Genomic DNA, 15,734 nt, shown 5'->3' with positions numbered 1-15,734 from the left:
CTGCAAGAACAACCAGCGTTCTTAACTCTGTGTCATCTCTCCAGCTCCACAATTTGCTTTTGAAATTTTCTTTAATTTTTATGTGTATGAGTGTTTTGCCAATATCTGTGCACACCATCTGCAATGGCTGCAGAGGCCCAGAAAGTGTTGGACCCCCTGAAACTGGAGTTTTAAACAGCCGTAAACTGCCATGGTGTGCTGGGAACCAAACCTGGGTCCTCTAAAAGAGCAGCAAGCACCCTTAAGCACTCAGCTTCTCTCCAACCACAAAACACATGATTATTTTTAACCTTTATCTATTTATCGTGTGTGTGTTGCTTCTGTGAGTTATGTGCTCCCTACGCATGGAGGATCCGGAAGCAGAAGGAAGCCACAGATCAATAGGAGTTACAAACAGCCACCATGTGGGTTCTGTGGGTTCCGTGAAATCCAGGTCCCCTGGAAGAGCAACGAATGCTCCAGCCACCCACACAGTATTTTGGGAACAAAATACAAAGACAAGAAGTAGTGGGTCTGCCTGTGGTCCTAGCTACTCAAGCTGCTAAGGCATGACAGCTTGAGGTCAGGGGTTTGAGATCAGCCCCAGCAATGAAGCAAGACCACATCTCTCAGAAAACAAGGCATTCTGGTGTGGTGGCACAGAACACCTATAGTCCCAGCACTCAGGAGGCAGAGGCAGGAGGACTGCTAAAAGTTCAAGGTCATCCTGGTCTACATAGCAAGTTTCAGGTAACCTGACCTACATGGTGAGACTCTTATCTCAAAAATATAAAAAAATAACCCAACCAGCCGGACGACATAATGGCATACACCTTTAATCCCAGCATTCTCTGGGAGGCAAAGGCAGGTGGATCTCAGTGAGTGTGAGGCCAGTCTGATCCACATAGTAAATTCCAGGAGAGCCAAAGCTATGATAGAAAGACCTTGTCTAAATATATGTATTTACAAAAATAAATAACCAGCTGGGCCCAGCACTTGGGAGGCAGGACAGGCAGATATTTGTGAGTTCAAAGCCAGCCTGGTCTACAGAACAAGTTCCAGGACAGGCTCCAAAGCTACAGAGAAACCCTGTCTCGAAAATGGATGGATGGATGGATGGATGGATGGATGGATGGATGGATGGACGAAAAACTGAGCAAGCTGAAAAATAAAATATGAGTTTCCTCATCTTGATAAAGGGAACCTCAACAAAACCCTACAGCTAACACCTGAGTGTGGAAGACTATATACAATCCCTCCAGATCAGCGACAGGAAAGAATGTTCAGACTCACTATCCCTTTGAGCATTTTTTTTTTTTTTTTGAGACAGGGTTTCTCTATGTAACAGTCCTAACCAGGCTGGCCTCGAGCTCAGAGAGCTGCCTGCTCCTCTGCCTCCCAAGTGTTGGGATTAAATGTGTGCACCACATTATTCTTTTTTTTTAAAGATTTATTTATTTATTGTGTGCACAGTGTTCTGTCTGCATGTATGCCTGCAGGCCATAAAGAGGGCATCAGATATTACAGATGGTTGTGAGCCACCATGTGGTTGCTGGGAATTGAACTCAGGACTTCTGGAAAAGCAGCCAGTGCTCTTAAGCTCTGAGCCACCTCTCCAGCCCCTTGAACATCATTCTTAAAGTTCTAGATAATACAATAAAACAAAAAATAAGCTGGGCACAGTGATGAAGAAGAGCGGCTGGGAGGGAGGAGGAAGAAGAGGGAAGAGGTAGAGGAAGGAAGAGCTTAAACTGGAAAAGCAAAAGCACAGTCGCTTTATCTGCAGATGATACTATCGTCTACAGAGACCATGAGGGACCTACAAAATGTGACCGAAATGCAAACCAGGGGTTTTTTTTTTAATTAATTTATTTTTTTAGAAGATTTATTTATTTATTATGTATACAGTGTTCTGCCTCCATGGATGCCTGCAAGCCAGAAGAGGGCCCAAATCTCACTACAGATGGCTGTGAGCCACCATATGGGTGCTGGGAATTGAACTCAGGACCTCTGGAAAAGCAGTCAGTGCTCTTAACCTCTGAGCCATCTCTCAAGCCCCGCAAACCAGGTTTAACAAGGTTGCAGACACATGGCCAATACACAAACCCATAATTTCACTTTATATACTAGCATTAAATAATTGGAAAGACATGAAAACTGAACGTGGTGGCACATGCCTGCAATCCTAGCAGCTGGGAGGTGGGAGCATGACAGTCATAGTCTAAAGCCAGCATGTGTAGCTGGAATTCTCTCTGGGGCACCAACCAGTTCCCAAAAAAAGACACGGAGACTAGTTATCAAATATGAATGCTCGGCCTTAGCTTAGGCTTGTCCCACAAGCTCTTTTAACTTAATTTAACCTATTTTTATTCATCTACGTTTTTGCCTCAGGGCTTTTTATCTTTCTCTCGTTTTATATATCCTACTTTCCTGCTTCCTCCGTGTCTGGCTGGCTGGTTGGTCCCTGGCATCTCCCTGGTGTCTCTTTCTTTCTTCCCCAAGCCTAAATTCCTCCTCCTACTTACCTTCCCTGCCTGGAAGTCCCACCTATACCTCCTCCCTTGCTATCAATTGGACATCTTTTTATTAGACCAATCAGGTGCCTTAGGTAAGGTAAGGTAAAACAGCAACACATCTTTTCATAATTAAACAAATGAACACATTTTTGCGTAGTTAAACAAATATTCCAAAACAAGCATGGGCTACATAGGGGGAGGCCCTGTGTCAAAACCCAAAAATACACAAAACCTATAAATACAGTAGCATTCTCAATAGAATATACTTAAATTTAATCAAGCCGGGCAGTGGTGGTGCACATCTTTATTCCCAGCACTTGGGAGGCAGAGGCAGATGGATCTCTGTGAGTTCAAGGCCAGACTGTTCTACAAAGTGAGTTCCAGGACAACCAGGACTATTACACAGAGAAACCCTATCTCAGAATAACAGAGAGAGAGAGAGAGAGAGAGAGAGAGAGAGAGAGAGAGAGAGAGAGAGGGAGGGAGGGAGGGAGGGAGGGAGGGAGGGAGGGAGGGAGGGAGAGGGAGGGAGGGAGGGAGAGACAGAGAAATTTAATCAAATGTTTCCATAACCTACACACTTAAAACTATAAGACACTACTGAGAAAAGCCAAAAGATGTGAGTAGGTGTGGACATGCTTAAATGGGAAGATAACAAAGAAATGATTGTTCTCTTCAAATGACCTGTGGGCTATACTCAATCCCTATTAATCCCAGCAAGCTCTTATGTAAGACTTTTTTAAAGGATACCTTGGGGTGGGGGGAGGTGGAGAGAGGTGAGCCGCTGTAGCCCAAGCTGGCCTTGAATTCAAACAATCCTCCTGCCTCAGCCTCCTGTAATCTGGGATTTTATGGAGGAGTTACTGCACCTGACTAGAACTATAAAATTTACCCCTAGAGGATGAAGAGATGGCTCAGTCATTAGAGTACTTATTATGTAAGCGTGAGGACTCAAACACGGATCCCAGACACCCAGGTAAAAAGCCAGCTGTGGCAGCACATCTGTGAGCCCAGCACTAGGGCAAGTGCACAGCGAGTCTTGTCAATCAGTGAGCTTTAGGTCCAACAGCCCTGTCCCCCAAAATTAAAAACAGAGCCAGACATATGGCATACGCCTTTACTTCCACACTCAGGAGGTGCATACAGGCAAGCTGTATCCAAGGCCAGCCTGGTCTACATAGGAAGTTCCAGGTCAGCCAGAGCTACATAGAGAGTCCCTGTCTGTCTCAAAACAAACAAGCAAACAAAAACAAAACCACAAAAGTGGAGAGCAACAGAGGAAAACACCTGATATCAACCTCTGGCCTCCACATACACACAAATAGGCACACAGACACAGACACAGACACACAAGTTACCGGAAGACCCAAGGCTGGACCATAACTTTACAGCAAAGTCTTTACCATCCTCATACCAATAAACAAACAAACAAAATCAACATAAAGACACAAAGGACCAAAACAGACCATTTGCTTGTTGCACCACAATACCCAGCCATACTTTTTTTAAGACCAAGGACTTGGCAGATAGCTTGGGGGTAAGAGCACCTGCACACAGCATGAGGCCCTGACTTCGGATCCCCAACACCAATGTAAAAGGCAAACATGGACCTATAACTGGGTGTATGCAGGAGACTCACTGGAGCTTACTAGCCAGCCTAGCTCAAAATAAAACAAAACAAAACACCAGCATGCTCCAGGTTCAATGAGACATTGGCTCAGAGGGGATACACCAGAACACTGATGCCTTTCTCTGGCCTCCACAAACACGACTGGAGCAGTTGTGAGCTCACGACCACCTCTAAGTGCAATTCCAGGGGATCCACACCCTCTCCTGTTCTCATGGGCACGTGCACACATATGGCATACTCACACGCAGACATAACTACACATACACATGAATACAATCAAGGTGCTGGCTGGCCACTCAGGAGGCAGAGACAGGCAGACCTCTGTGAGTTTAAAAGTAGCCTGTTCTAAACAGTGAATTCCAGGAGAGCCAGGGCTACATAGTGAGACCCTGTCGTCGTCGTCGTCCCCCCCACAAAAAAAATGGGGGTGGGGGGAGGCGAACAGCTGGAGGTCTAGGTGGCTCCATGGTTAGGAGCATTTGCTCCTCTTGCAGAAGACCAGTCTCCACTGCCAGCACCCAAGGGTGGTGACAACCATCCATAATTCCAGATCTAGGGAATCTGATGCCCTCTTCTGACATCCAAGGGTAACAGTCTATATGCGGTTCACAAAACAAATGCAGGCAAAACATTCATATACATAAAATAAATCTAAAAAACATTTAATTAAAGCAAAACATCTTTAAAAACAGTTCAAAACAGTGTGCTATTTGCAATAGGCTTATAGATACACAGAATAGAATCCACAAATTGACCTTTGTGCAAACTTAAAACAATCTGACTTTTAACAATGGTAGAGAAAATTTAAATGGAATCTTATCAACAAATGGCACTGGAACGAGGACACCCATCAACAAAAGTGAACCTTAACATGATTAACATGTACAACCAGACTCAGCATTAGTCAGCACATGTAAAATGGAAGCCATGAAGCAGACCCACCACACACTCACTAAAATGGTTGAAATCAGAGTGACAGGCCATACCAAGTGCTCTCAGATACTGTGGGGGGTGAAAGACGTAACACAGGTTTGCACACAAAGCTAAATACACACTGACCACACGACCTAGCAATTCCACTCAGGAGAATTTACCAAAACCCTGAAAATGTCCTTATACACTCTACATGAATATTATAGCATTAAGCTAGCATCCAGCTGTGGATTCTAGGACCACATCCTAAATGACCCCAGATTCCTACCTGTTGACATGTGTCCCCTTTTGTGTTCCTTCCCCTAGATTATGGGTGGAATCTGTGACTTGCTCCTGCCAAGAGGATGCCAAAGAGGACAGGATGCACGTAATTACATTAATGTGGGCAAGACACAAGACTACGATTTCCATAGGTATACACCTTTAATCCATGCACTCTGAAGGCAGGGACAACTGGATCTCTGGGAGTTCAAGACCAGCTTGATCTACAAAGCAAGTTCCAGGACAACCAGAGCTACATTATAGAGATCCTTGTCAAAAAATAAATAAATAAAAGAAACGTTGTTTTCAACCTGCTAAGTTTGTGTAGTACTGTTACAGAGCAATGGAAAACTAATGCAATCCAAACGTCCATCAGCCAGCGCACAGATCAACCACATGGTGAACTATGCCTTAGTAGTAAGTTGCAGCGGCTGGAGAGATAGCCCCGAGGACTAGAACATACTGTTCTTGCAGAGGACCAGAATGTGGTTCCCATTAGCCGCATAAGTAGCTCATAACCACTTGTAACTCTGGGTCCTAGAGCCCTAGTGCCCGAGACTCCACAGGTACCTGCACTTACATATGCACTCACACAATTTAAAAAATAAAACACCACCAGGCGGTGGTGGTGCACGCCTTTAATCCCAGCACTCAGAAAGCAGGAGGATGGGCTCTGGAGAGATGGCTCAGAGGTTAAGAGCACTGACTGCTCCAGAGGTCCTGAGTTCAAATTCCCAGCAACCACATGGTGGCTCATAACCATCTATAATGAGATCTGGTGCCCTCTTCTGGCATGTAAGCATATGCCAGCCAGTCTAGCCAAACCATAAATTCAAGGTTCAGTGAGAGACCCTGTCTCAAAAAATAAGGTAAAAAAAGTAAATAAATAAAGTAGAGAGTGTGGGCTATAGAGAGGGCTTGGCAGCTACAGCAAGAGCTGCTCTTCAAGGACACGGACTTGATCCTCAGCTTCCACATGGGCCCTCAGCACACTCCAACTCCACTTCCAGGGGGAAGAAGCTCCTCTAGCACCTGAGGCGCCAAGACACACAGACTGCACAGACAAAACACCATGCACATACATAAAGAGCAACTGAGGAACGCATCTAACTGACCTCTAGACTAGTCTGAGAGAGACAGCTTGACCTCTGACTTACACACACACACACACACACACACACACACTTTCTCTCTTTCAAAATATAACAGCTGGACATAGTGGCTTTTAATCTCATTTTAATAAATGCTTTTAATCTCAGCACTCAGGAGGTAGAACCAAGTGGAGCTTGAAACCAGCTTGGTCTACAAAGTGAGTTCCTGGCCAACTCACGACTACAGAGTTAAGACTGTGTCCCCCCAAAAAAATTAATTGGTTAACTAATTAATGAAAAGATTTTCTAATTCAAATTGAGGCTGGGAATGTAGCTCAGTTGGTAGAATGCCTCCTTTACATACACAAGGTCCTATCTCAGTCTCTATCACCAACAGCTTGGTGGCACATGCATGAAGTCTCACTTGTTTAAAGTGTGTATTTGCAGCTTATTGTTAGTGACAGAGCACGACAGAAAGTTCAACTTTTTCCTCAGGCTGCCAGCACGTTCTGATGCAATCCCGTCTCTATCAGCTTTGGAAAGGAGGGCAAAGGAGCAGCAGAGCTCAAACCAAACAAGTGCTGCCAAAGCCGTAAAGACCTTGGACCCCTCCAGGCCAGCCTGGTCTACAAAGCAAGTTCCAGTTCAGCCAGGACAGTTACACAGAGAAAAGAGAAACCCTGTCTCGAAAAACCCAAGAGAGAAAGAGAAAGAGTGCTTAGCTACTACCTTCCACATGTACAAGAGGGAAACCCCAGAAACAAAGGAACCCTTCCTTAAGCACCCCAAAGGTTCCAAGTGGGAAGACTATTAGTAGCCTTCGTAAAATTGCAAAGTATCCTAGAGGAAGCAGAAACTATGGACACATTTCAATCCCATTCCTAAGCAGTTCCAAGAAAATTCAGGTACCGAGGCACCGAGGCAGTTGATCAAATTAGGTGGGACAATGCCAGGAAGGGACATCCCTCTTTCAGACACCCCAGAGTTCAGAATCCTGGGCAGTGAGGAGCCCAGAATCATCCCTGTTTCTGCTGTCTTACAGCACACACATCAGCCTGAATTACACACACCACTAACAGAGGCCGGTCTAAGTGTCCAACTCCTTTAAGTGGGATCCCTCTAATTGGCTTATCTCGAGCAGTAAGACAGCAAGAAATATAAGTGGTAGCCCTCTGTCTAGGAAGGAAGTGAAATACTGGTGAGTGGCTGAAAACTCTCAAAGGTGCTTGAGCCTCCCAGGGCATGTGTTTTTCTTTTCAGGTCTATCCTAATTAAATTTAAACATAGATGGCCAACTAAAGGAGTCCCACACAGTGTGGGCTGAAATCAAGACTCTGTGGGGCACACGATTTTGGGCCCGTTGCAAAACCCTGCCACCCACTTCTGCACTTTGCAAAGGGCAGATAAGAGTTAGCTAAAAAGCACTACTCGGTGGCCAAAGAGATGGCTCAGCAGGTAAAGACGTTTGCTGCCAGGCCCGAGGGCTTGAGTCCCATCTTCACTTTCACAAGGTGGAAGGAGAGGAACGACTCCGGCAAAGTTGTCCTCCGACTTCCCCCAGTGCCACGGCTTGCGCATATTCACAGAAATAAAACAAAATTTAAAAGTAAACATAGCCTGACTTCTGCAATGGCAACGTTCAAGCAGTAAGCGGGCTGTCCCTTAACATCGCTCCTCATCCCAAGCCTCCTAGGCATCACGACCTCCCCACCGCAGAAGCCCAAGCAGCAACCCTGCCCCATAACCGAAGCGGGGTTTGCTCCCGTCTGCAGGTGAACAACTCGGAGGGGAGTCCTCGGCCAAGAAAACAGAACCCTGAGAAGAAGAGAAGCGCGGGTTGGGTCCTCAGCCAAAAGCTCGGTTGCGTCTGTTATTGACACTCCGTCCACTCTCCACGAACGCACTGAGAGCGAAGAAGTCCTCGGAGCGACCCTCCAAGTTGGCAAGAGAGCCCCCAAGGGAACGAAGACCAAGATGCCGGCACTGGAGGGGCCGCGGCGGCGGGAGGGGAGTCGTCGGGCCCCTCCCCACGGGGGACAGCCGGGTACCAGCGCCTGCCTTCCCCACCTCTCCTCCGGCAGGGCCCTCACATCAGTGCGCTGAGGACCCAGCCCGGGCCCGCCGTTCCCCACGACCAAGTCCAGCGGGCTCCTAGGGGACCTGAGGCCGCGGCCGAGACCCCAACTCCGGGATGTGGGGAGACAGGGGTCACTGGGGCAGGAGCCGGGCGCCGAGGACCCCAGAGGGGCGGGGCCCGGGGGAGAGACCACGTCGGGGGGACCTCGGCTTCCAGGACTCGGGGTCGCCACCCCACTGCCAGCCGCGCGCCGAGCGCCGCGGCGGCCCCGGTCCCCACCACTCGAGGCGGGGCAGTCCCACTCCCCTCACCTGGCTCGGCTGCTCTGCCTGCTCCGAGGACGCCATCTTTCTGAGGCCTGACTAATCGACCGCCGCTGGCCCGAGTGTCTCCCGAGAGCGCTCGCTCCGGCTCTCCAGGCAAGACCAAAGTAGAAGGACCTGAGCCTGTCGATGTGGGCGGGCTCGGGCAGAAAGGGTTGAGCCCGGTGTCAGGGTTACCTAGCAGTTTACAGGAAAGCCCATAACCTGTGTTCTCTATTTCTAATAGGATATCTTTTCTTGTGGTTTTACATTGTTACTCTGTTGACTTTGGGGTTTAGTCACGTCCACTTTCAACTTCTTCCTCACTCCCCACATGGCCCATCAGGTTCCCCTTCTTTTTAAAAATAAATTTATTTACATGTTTGGATATTTAAAGGGGATTTTCGTTTGTTTTTGTTTTCTAGACAAGGCCTCATGTAGTTTACAATAGCCTCAAACTTCCTATGTATCCCAGGATGAACTCCTGATCCTCCTGCCTCCACCTCCCGGTGCTGAGATTACAGGTGTGCACCACACGCACATTTTAATTCTTTTTTTAAAATATTTATTAAGTATACAATATTCTGTCTGTGTGTATGCCTGCAGGCCAGAAGAGGGCACCAGACCCCATTACAGATGGTTGTGAGCCACCATGTGGTTGCTGGGAATTGAACTCAGGACCTTTGGAAGAGCAGGCAATGCTCTTAACCTCTGAGCCATCTCTCCAGCCCACATTTTAATTCTTGAATTAAAACTCTCCCTGTTCTTAGAGCACCGTGGTCACATTTAGGGACTATTTATTTAGTATACGCATGAAAATGGAAATTAAATTTTTAGCTACTTGGTACAGTATTATTCTTCAAGTGCCTACCGTTTCTCAGAAGTGTTCACAGGCGCTAGAAATACAAAGAGCCCATATGCAGCAACTCTCTTGAGAAACCCAAGTACAAACTAATATGCAATGCTCTCTCAGGCCGTCTCTCCTAATGCCTGTGCTTAATCTATATTGCAACTGATTCTTCAGATGGGATTTGTAGCTCAGTTAGTAGCATGCATTAAAAAACTGGATTCTAGCACCATACATACCTGTCTGGTGGTCCACACCTGTGATCACAACATTTGGGAGGCTGAGGCAAGAGAATCAGGTTATTATTATTGGTTCAAGGATATTCTGCATTCAAGGCCAGCCTAGACTACATGAGACCCTGTTTAAAAAAGGAAAGAAAGAAAAAAAAAGAAGGAAGGAAAGGATGGATGGAAGGAAGAAAGGGAGGGAGGAAGGAAGGAAGGAAGGAAAGAAGGAAGGAAAGAAGGCAGGCCCAACACCCAACCTTTGTCCCCAATCCCAAAACAAACACACAATTGCAGCATCCAAGAACTCTGACATCTGTGTGTAAGTGTGGTGCTTTGAAAAAAAAGGCACCCAAAGGGTGTTGGGAGATATTCGATCCCACTGTGAGCCCCGAGTTAGCATTTGTGTTAATTAAATAACATTAACTTTAGTTCAAGAGGCTATGATAGCAACTAGCTGATAGAAAGTAATCATAGAGCATCAGCGGTCATCTGGAAGAGATAGGGACACACCAGAAGTAGTAGAGAGGGGTTTCGAGCAGAATGACACTTTTTGTTTAGGCACAACAGAAAGATGCTCTTTGGGAAACACCAGCAAGAAGAGAAAGTTATCTTTCTGAGCTAGCAGGTTTTCACCCCAGCCTTTGAATCTCGAGTCTTATTTATAAATAGAACAATAGAGATTTAGTTAAATCTACTTTTAGCAGCAGCCACAGAGCCAGTGACAGAATTCCCACCAGGCTGCAGCCTGAGCAGCCAGAGGAGCAGTCCTGTAACTATGGCAAAACACTATATATAATAAATAAATCTTTAAAAAAAAATCTATGCCCTTTCCTTGTGATCAGATTGATGACTAACTTAATTGTCATCATAGAACCTTCATCCAGTAACTGATGGCAGCAGATGCAGAGATCCACCGCTGTCAAGCACTGGGCCAAGCTCCTGGAGTGCAGTGTAAGAGCAGGAGGAGCGATCATATGAGCAAAGGGGTCAAGACCATGATGGGGAAACCCACAGAAACAGCTGACCAGAGCTAGTGGGAGCTCACTGACTCCCAGACTGACCGCTGGGGAACCTGCATGGGACCAAACTAGACCCTCTGAATGTGAGTGACAGATGTGTGGCTTGGGCAGTTTGTGGGGCCACTGACAGTATTTATTCCTAGTTCATGAACTGGCTTTTTGGAACCCATTCCCTAGGGACATAGTTAAAGTAATATTCCACAATGGAAAACAAGCTCGTATTAGAGCTTGTGTTGCTAAGCAGAGACTGAACATTTCAAACATCTCTGTAATTCACATTTTCCCTTTATTTTCTGATTTTCAATCTCATCATTCTGTCTTTCCAGAGGACAAATTTTCTTAATTTCCACTTCTATTTATTTTCAATTCTATAATCAGGCACCACTTCATTGAACAGGACAGAAAAGGTTGGGTTTATGGCCAGAAAAAGTGCAGAAAAGAAAGGAAGAGGATTCGTCACATCAAAGTTGCAGGCCTTGCGAATCAAAGACAAGGAGATAAAACAATAGGAAAAGAACTGGTGAGCGAGCCATCATCAGGCCACTTCAGGCTCCCTTGTGTAAGAATTAAGGCAGAGGGAACTCCATGATCTTGCCAAGCAGAGAGAGCCTTTTTGAGAAATCTCTCTCTAATCTTGATTTCTGGGAAGTTCAGATAAACCTCCACATCACAATTCAGTGATATGGAATCTTAGCATAATTGTATCCTCCCTCCCATACTAGGGATCAGACTTTTGGTCTTGTTCAGGCTAGGCAAGTACTCTAGAACTGAGCCGCTCCGAGTCTGTATTTTGATTTTTAGGCCCTTTTGTTGGGATCTAAAGCAACAACCTAGTCTACAGCAATGCTCTCCTGATATTGCTGTTTAGCAAACTTTTTCTATGTTCATTGGTGTTTTGCCTATGCGTGTATGTCTGTGTGAGGGTGTCAGATCTTGGGGTCACAGACAGTTGTGAGCTGCCATGTGGGTGCTGGGAATTGAACCCCTGTCCTTTGGAAGAGCAGCCAGTACTCTTAATCACTGAGCCATCTCTCCAGCCCTTAGCAACATTTTTTTTAATGTAGTTAAGGACAGTTGGCTGGTAGATGGCTTATCAGTTAAGAGCACGGGCTTCTCTTGCACCCACCTGGTGGCTCACAACCTTCCAGAACTCCAGGTGCAGGGCAGCTGCTCTGTCTTCTCTGGCCTCGGCCGGCGCCAGACAAGTGCGTAGTGCATAGAGATACATGCAAGTAGAACATTCATATAGATAAATATTTTAGTATTTATCTTATTTAAATATTTATAAATAAATATTTTAACTTCTTTTCTCTTAAATGACTTCATTTCACTTTTGGCAAGACTGAAAATTAATGTTCTATATTTAAATCTGACTTCCTTCAAAATAGCCTGAAGGTCGGGGCGTCTTCCAGATACAGGTGGGACACACATTCCTCCAAATCTGGATTGCATTTCTTGACAATTGACAGTCAAAATCCTCCACCCAAATAACAAAATCCAATATTAAATGTTCCTGTATGGTGACAATTATCCCATTTCTGAGCAGTGTCTGTTGAAGCAAGGACTGACCTTTTAGCAGGTTTATTCTGGGCCACCAACCAGCTCCCAAATCATGACACAGAGATTTATTATTAATTATGAATGCGTGGGCCTTAGCTTAGGCTTGTCCCACTAGCTCTTATAACTTATTTTAACCTGTTTCTCTTCATCCACCTTTTGCCTTGGGGCTTTTACCTTTCATTCTGTGTGCTCTACTTACCTGCTTCTTCCCTGTCTGGCTGGCTGGCTGCTGCCTAGCTGGCCTCAGGCGTCTCCCTCTCTTCCTCCCTCATTACCTCTGTCCTCTTGAGCCTAGATTCCTCCTCCTCCTCCTTATTCTCGCTGCCTGCCAGCCCCACCTATCCCTCTACTGTCTAGCTATTGGCTGTTCAGCTTTTTATTAGACCAGTCAGGTGTCTTAAGCAGGCAAAGCAACGTTGGACAAACGCAGCATAAGCAAATGTAACAGCTTTACACAGTTAAAGTGATAGTCCACAACAGACCCTCCCTATGTAATGAATCAAACTTTGCAACCTCGACTTGAACTTTGTAAGCATTCTTCTTCCATCTGTGAGCCTGAACAGTGAACTTCATAAACCGCCTGAGAGAAGCCAGGCACAGGAGTGGAGGCTTGCAGTCCCGGCACTTGGGGGTTCAAGGTGATCATCCTCAACTACATAGTAAGTTTGAGGCCAGCCTAGACTACATGAGACCATCCTTGGGGGGAAGGGGGGCTGGAGAAATGGCTCAGTGGTTAAGAGCATTGACTGCTCTCCCAGAGATCCTGAGTTCAATTCCCAGCAACCATATGGTGGCTCACAACCACCGGTAATAAGATCTGGTGCCAACTTCGTCTGCAGGAACACATGCAGGCAGACCATTGTATACAAAATAAACAAATAAATCTGAGAGAGAGAGAGAGAGAGAGAGAGAGAGAGAGAGAGAGAGAGAGAGAGAGAGAGAGAGAGAGAGAGACCATAAGGAGGGGCTGGGAGATGTTTCAGAGCACAATCACCGTGTGCTGTGGGAACTCCTTCAGCCAATAGTCTTTAAGATACTGGCCCAGTTTCCACAACAACTGTGCAGATATGAGCAACTGATTCTGCCTGTTTGTTAGGAGGAGCCTGGGGTGCTGGTCAGCAGGTCCAGCCTATCAGTGAGTGTTGTATGGAGACTGCTTGTCGGTTCCGGCTAGCTTAGACCAGAAATAATCACACAGGAACTAATAATTAAATCACTGCTTGGCCCTTTAGATCTAACTTTTTATTGACTAACTCATATTAATTTAACCCATTTCTATTAATCTGTATATTGCCACATGACTGTGCCTAACCGGGTAAAGTTCCCAGTGTCTATCTCTGGTGGCTCCAAGGCTTCTCTCTGACTCCGCCCTTCTTTTTCCCAGCATTCAGCCTAGCTTTCTCTGCCTACTTAAGTTCTGCCTTGCCTTGCTATAGGCCCAAAGCAGTTTCTCTATTCATTAATGGTAATCACAGCACACAGAGGGGACTCCCACATCATCAAGTGAGCTGGAAGTTCAGTGAAAACCCATATTGCAAAGGATAAAGTAGAAAGTAATAAAGCCAAGATCCTCAACCTTCCTAATGCTGTGACCCTTTAATACAGCTCCTCAAGTTGTGACCCTCAACCATAAAATTATTTCATTATAGCCAGGCGGTGGTGGCACAGTCGTTTAATACCTGCACTCAAGAGGCAGAGATGGCTGGATCTCTGTGAGTTTGAGGCCGGCCTGATCTACCAAGCAGGTTCCAGGACAGGCTTCAAAGCTACAGAGAAATCCTATCTTGATAAAACCAAAACCAAAAAAGCAAAACAAAACAAAACAAAAACAATATGCCATGTCTACTTCATAACTGTAATTTATTTTGTTACTGTTATGAATTGTAATGTAAATAACTGATATGCAGGCTATCTGCTATGTGACCCCTGTGGAAGTGTCATTGTTCAACCTCCCAAACGTGTCTCTACCCACATTTGAGAACCTCTGTAATGAAGGCAGCATTTCTCAGAGTGGGCGAGATGGGAGGGAGACAGGTAGCCCCTGGGCGTGCTAGCTAACCTCGCCTACTTGTCAATGTTCAAGTGAGAGACTCTATCCCAAATAAAGGTTAGAAATAGCCTGAAGCTAACACTGGAAATTATTCTCTAAATTCCAGGCTGGCATATTGCACAAACTTGCATCACCACCCAGACACACACACACACACACACACACACACACACACAGACACACAGACACACACACACACACACACACACACACACACACACACACACACACACAGTCTTATAGCTTTGTTTACAAAAGGAGTTTGTGGGGGCAGTTTCCAAGACATGGTTTCTTTGTGTAGCCTTGGCTGTCCTGGAACTAGCTCTATAAATCAGGCTGGCCTCGAACTCACAGAGATCCACCTGCCTCCGCCTCCTGAATGTGTGCACTGCCACCACCCAGCTAGAAAATGTTTTTTAAGAGAAATAGTAAATCAGCTCTTTTGTTTACTTAATAATAATTTTATAATATTTGTTTGTGTGTGTGAGTGTATGTGCACAGGTGCACACAAATGTCACACTGTGCTTGTGGAGATCACAGGACAACTTTTGGAAATCTGTTATCTTCTATCATGTTGGACCCTAGGATCAAACTCGGGTTGTAAGGCTTGGCAGCAAGCACCTTTACCCACTGAGCCATTTTGCCAGCCATATACTGTAATGTTCAATGCTTAGTTAATCCTTCAGCCTGCCTGTAAACTGTATCCTTTGAACATTGTCCTTCAAATTACAAAGTCAGTCCTGAAGTGCTTACACAGGCCCTGGATTGGGTCCCTAGCACCAAAAAACTAAAAGCCACAGCATCAACCAGACCCAGTAGTATGTTCCTGTCATTCTAGCTACTTAGGAAGCTGAGACAGGAACAGGAAGAGGTCAAGGCTTGTTGGGCAATTTAGCAAGACCCTGTCAAAAAAATAATAATGATTAAAAGGGCTGGTGATATAGATCTGTGATAAAGCATTTGCCCAGCATGTGTAAGGCCTGCTATCGCGAGAAAAGAAAGGACACATGCTCCCCTATTTGCTCCTAAATCTACAGGGTACCCTATTTTACTTAAGAAACCGTTTCTTCAATCTATCTCATCTGGAGATTCTTCAGTGCAGGCAGCCTAAACAACAACCCCTGCTTCATCTGGGTAGAGGTCTTGTTAATCCTGAAATTCACGGGAGAAAAACCAGCCCCACCATTTTGAAAGCAAGCATTTATTAAAATGTTAAATACTAACCAAGATGGAATATGGTCA

At 45.7% G+C, this 15,734-nt stretch overlaps 1 protein-coding gene across 2 annotated transcripts in view; it reads right to left on the bottom strand.

Annotated features, from left to right (window-relative positions):
- The window catches only part of Pex14 (peroxisomal biogenesis factor 14), a 141,546-nt gene extending 132,639 nt beyond the window's left edge, over window positions 1–8,907 (bottom strand). Inside the window, exon 1 of one of the 2 annotated variants that reach the window (XM_038333695.1) lies at window positions 8,799–8,907. In XM_038333695.1, the coding sequence (XP_038189623.1) occupies window positions 8,799–8,834 (36 nt within the window). In that variant the 5' untranslated portion in view covers window positions 8,835–8,907. The remainder of the gene's footprint in view (window positions 1–8,798) is intronic. The other variant, XM_038333696.1, reaches the window with a different exon arrangement.
- Between the last annotated feature and the right edge of the window lie 6,827 nt (window positions 8,908–15,734).

The sequence above is a fragment of the Arvicola amphibius genome, chromosome 6 (assembly GCF_903992535.2).
Source record: "Arvicola amphibius chromosome 6, mArvAmp1.2, whole genome shotgun sequence".
Classification (NCBI taxonomy): domain Eukaryota; kingdom Metazoa; phylum Chordata; class Mammalia; order Rodentia; family Cricetidae; genus Arvicola; species Arvicola amphibius.
The sequence above is the reverse complement of the archived record's forward strand: the minus strand, read 5'-3'. Positions and strand labels throughout refer to the sequence as shown.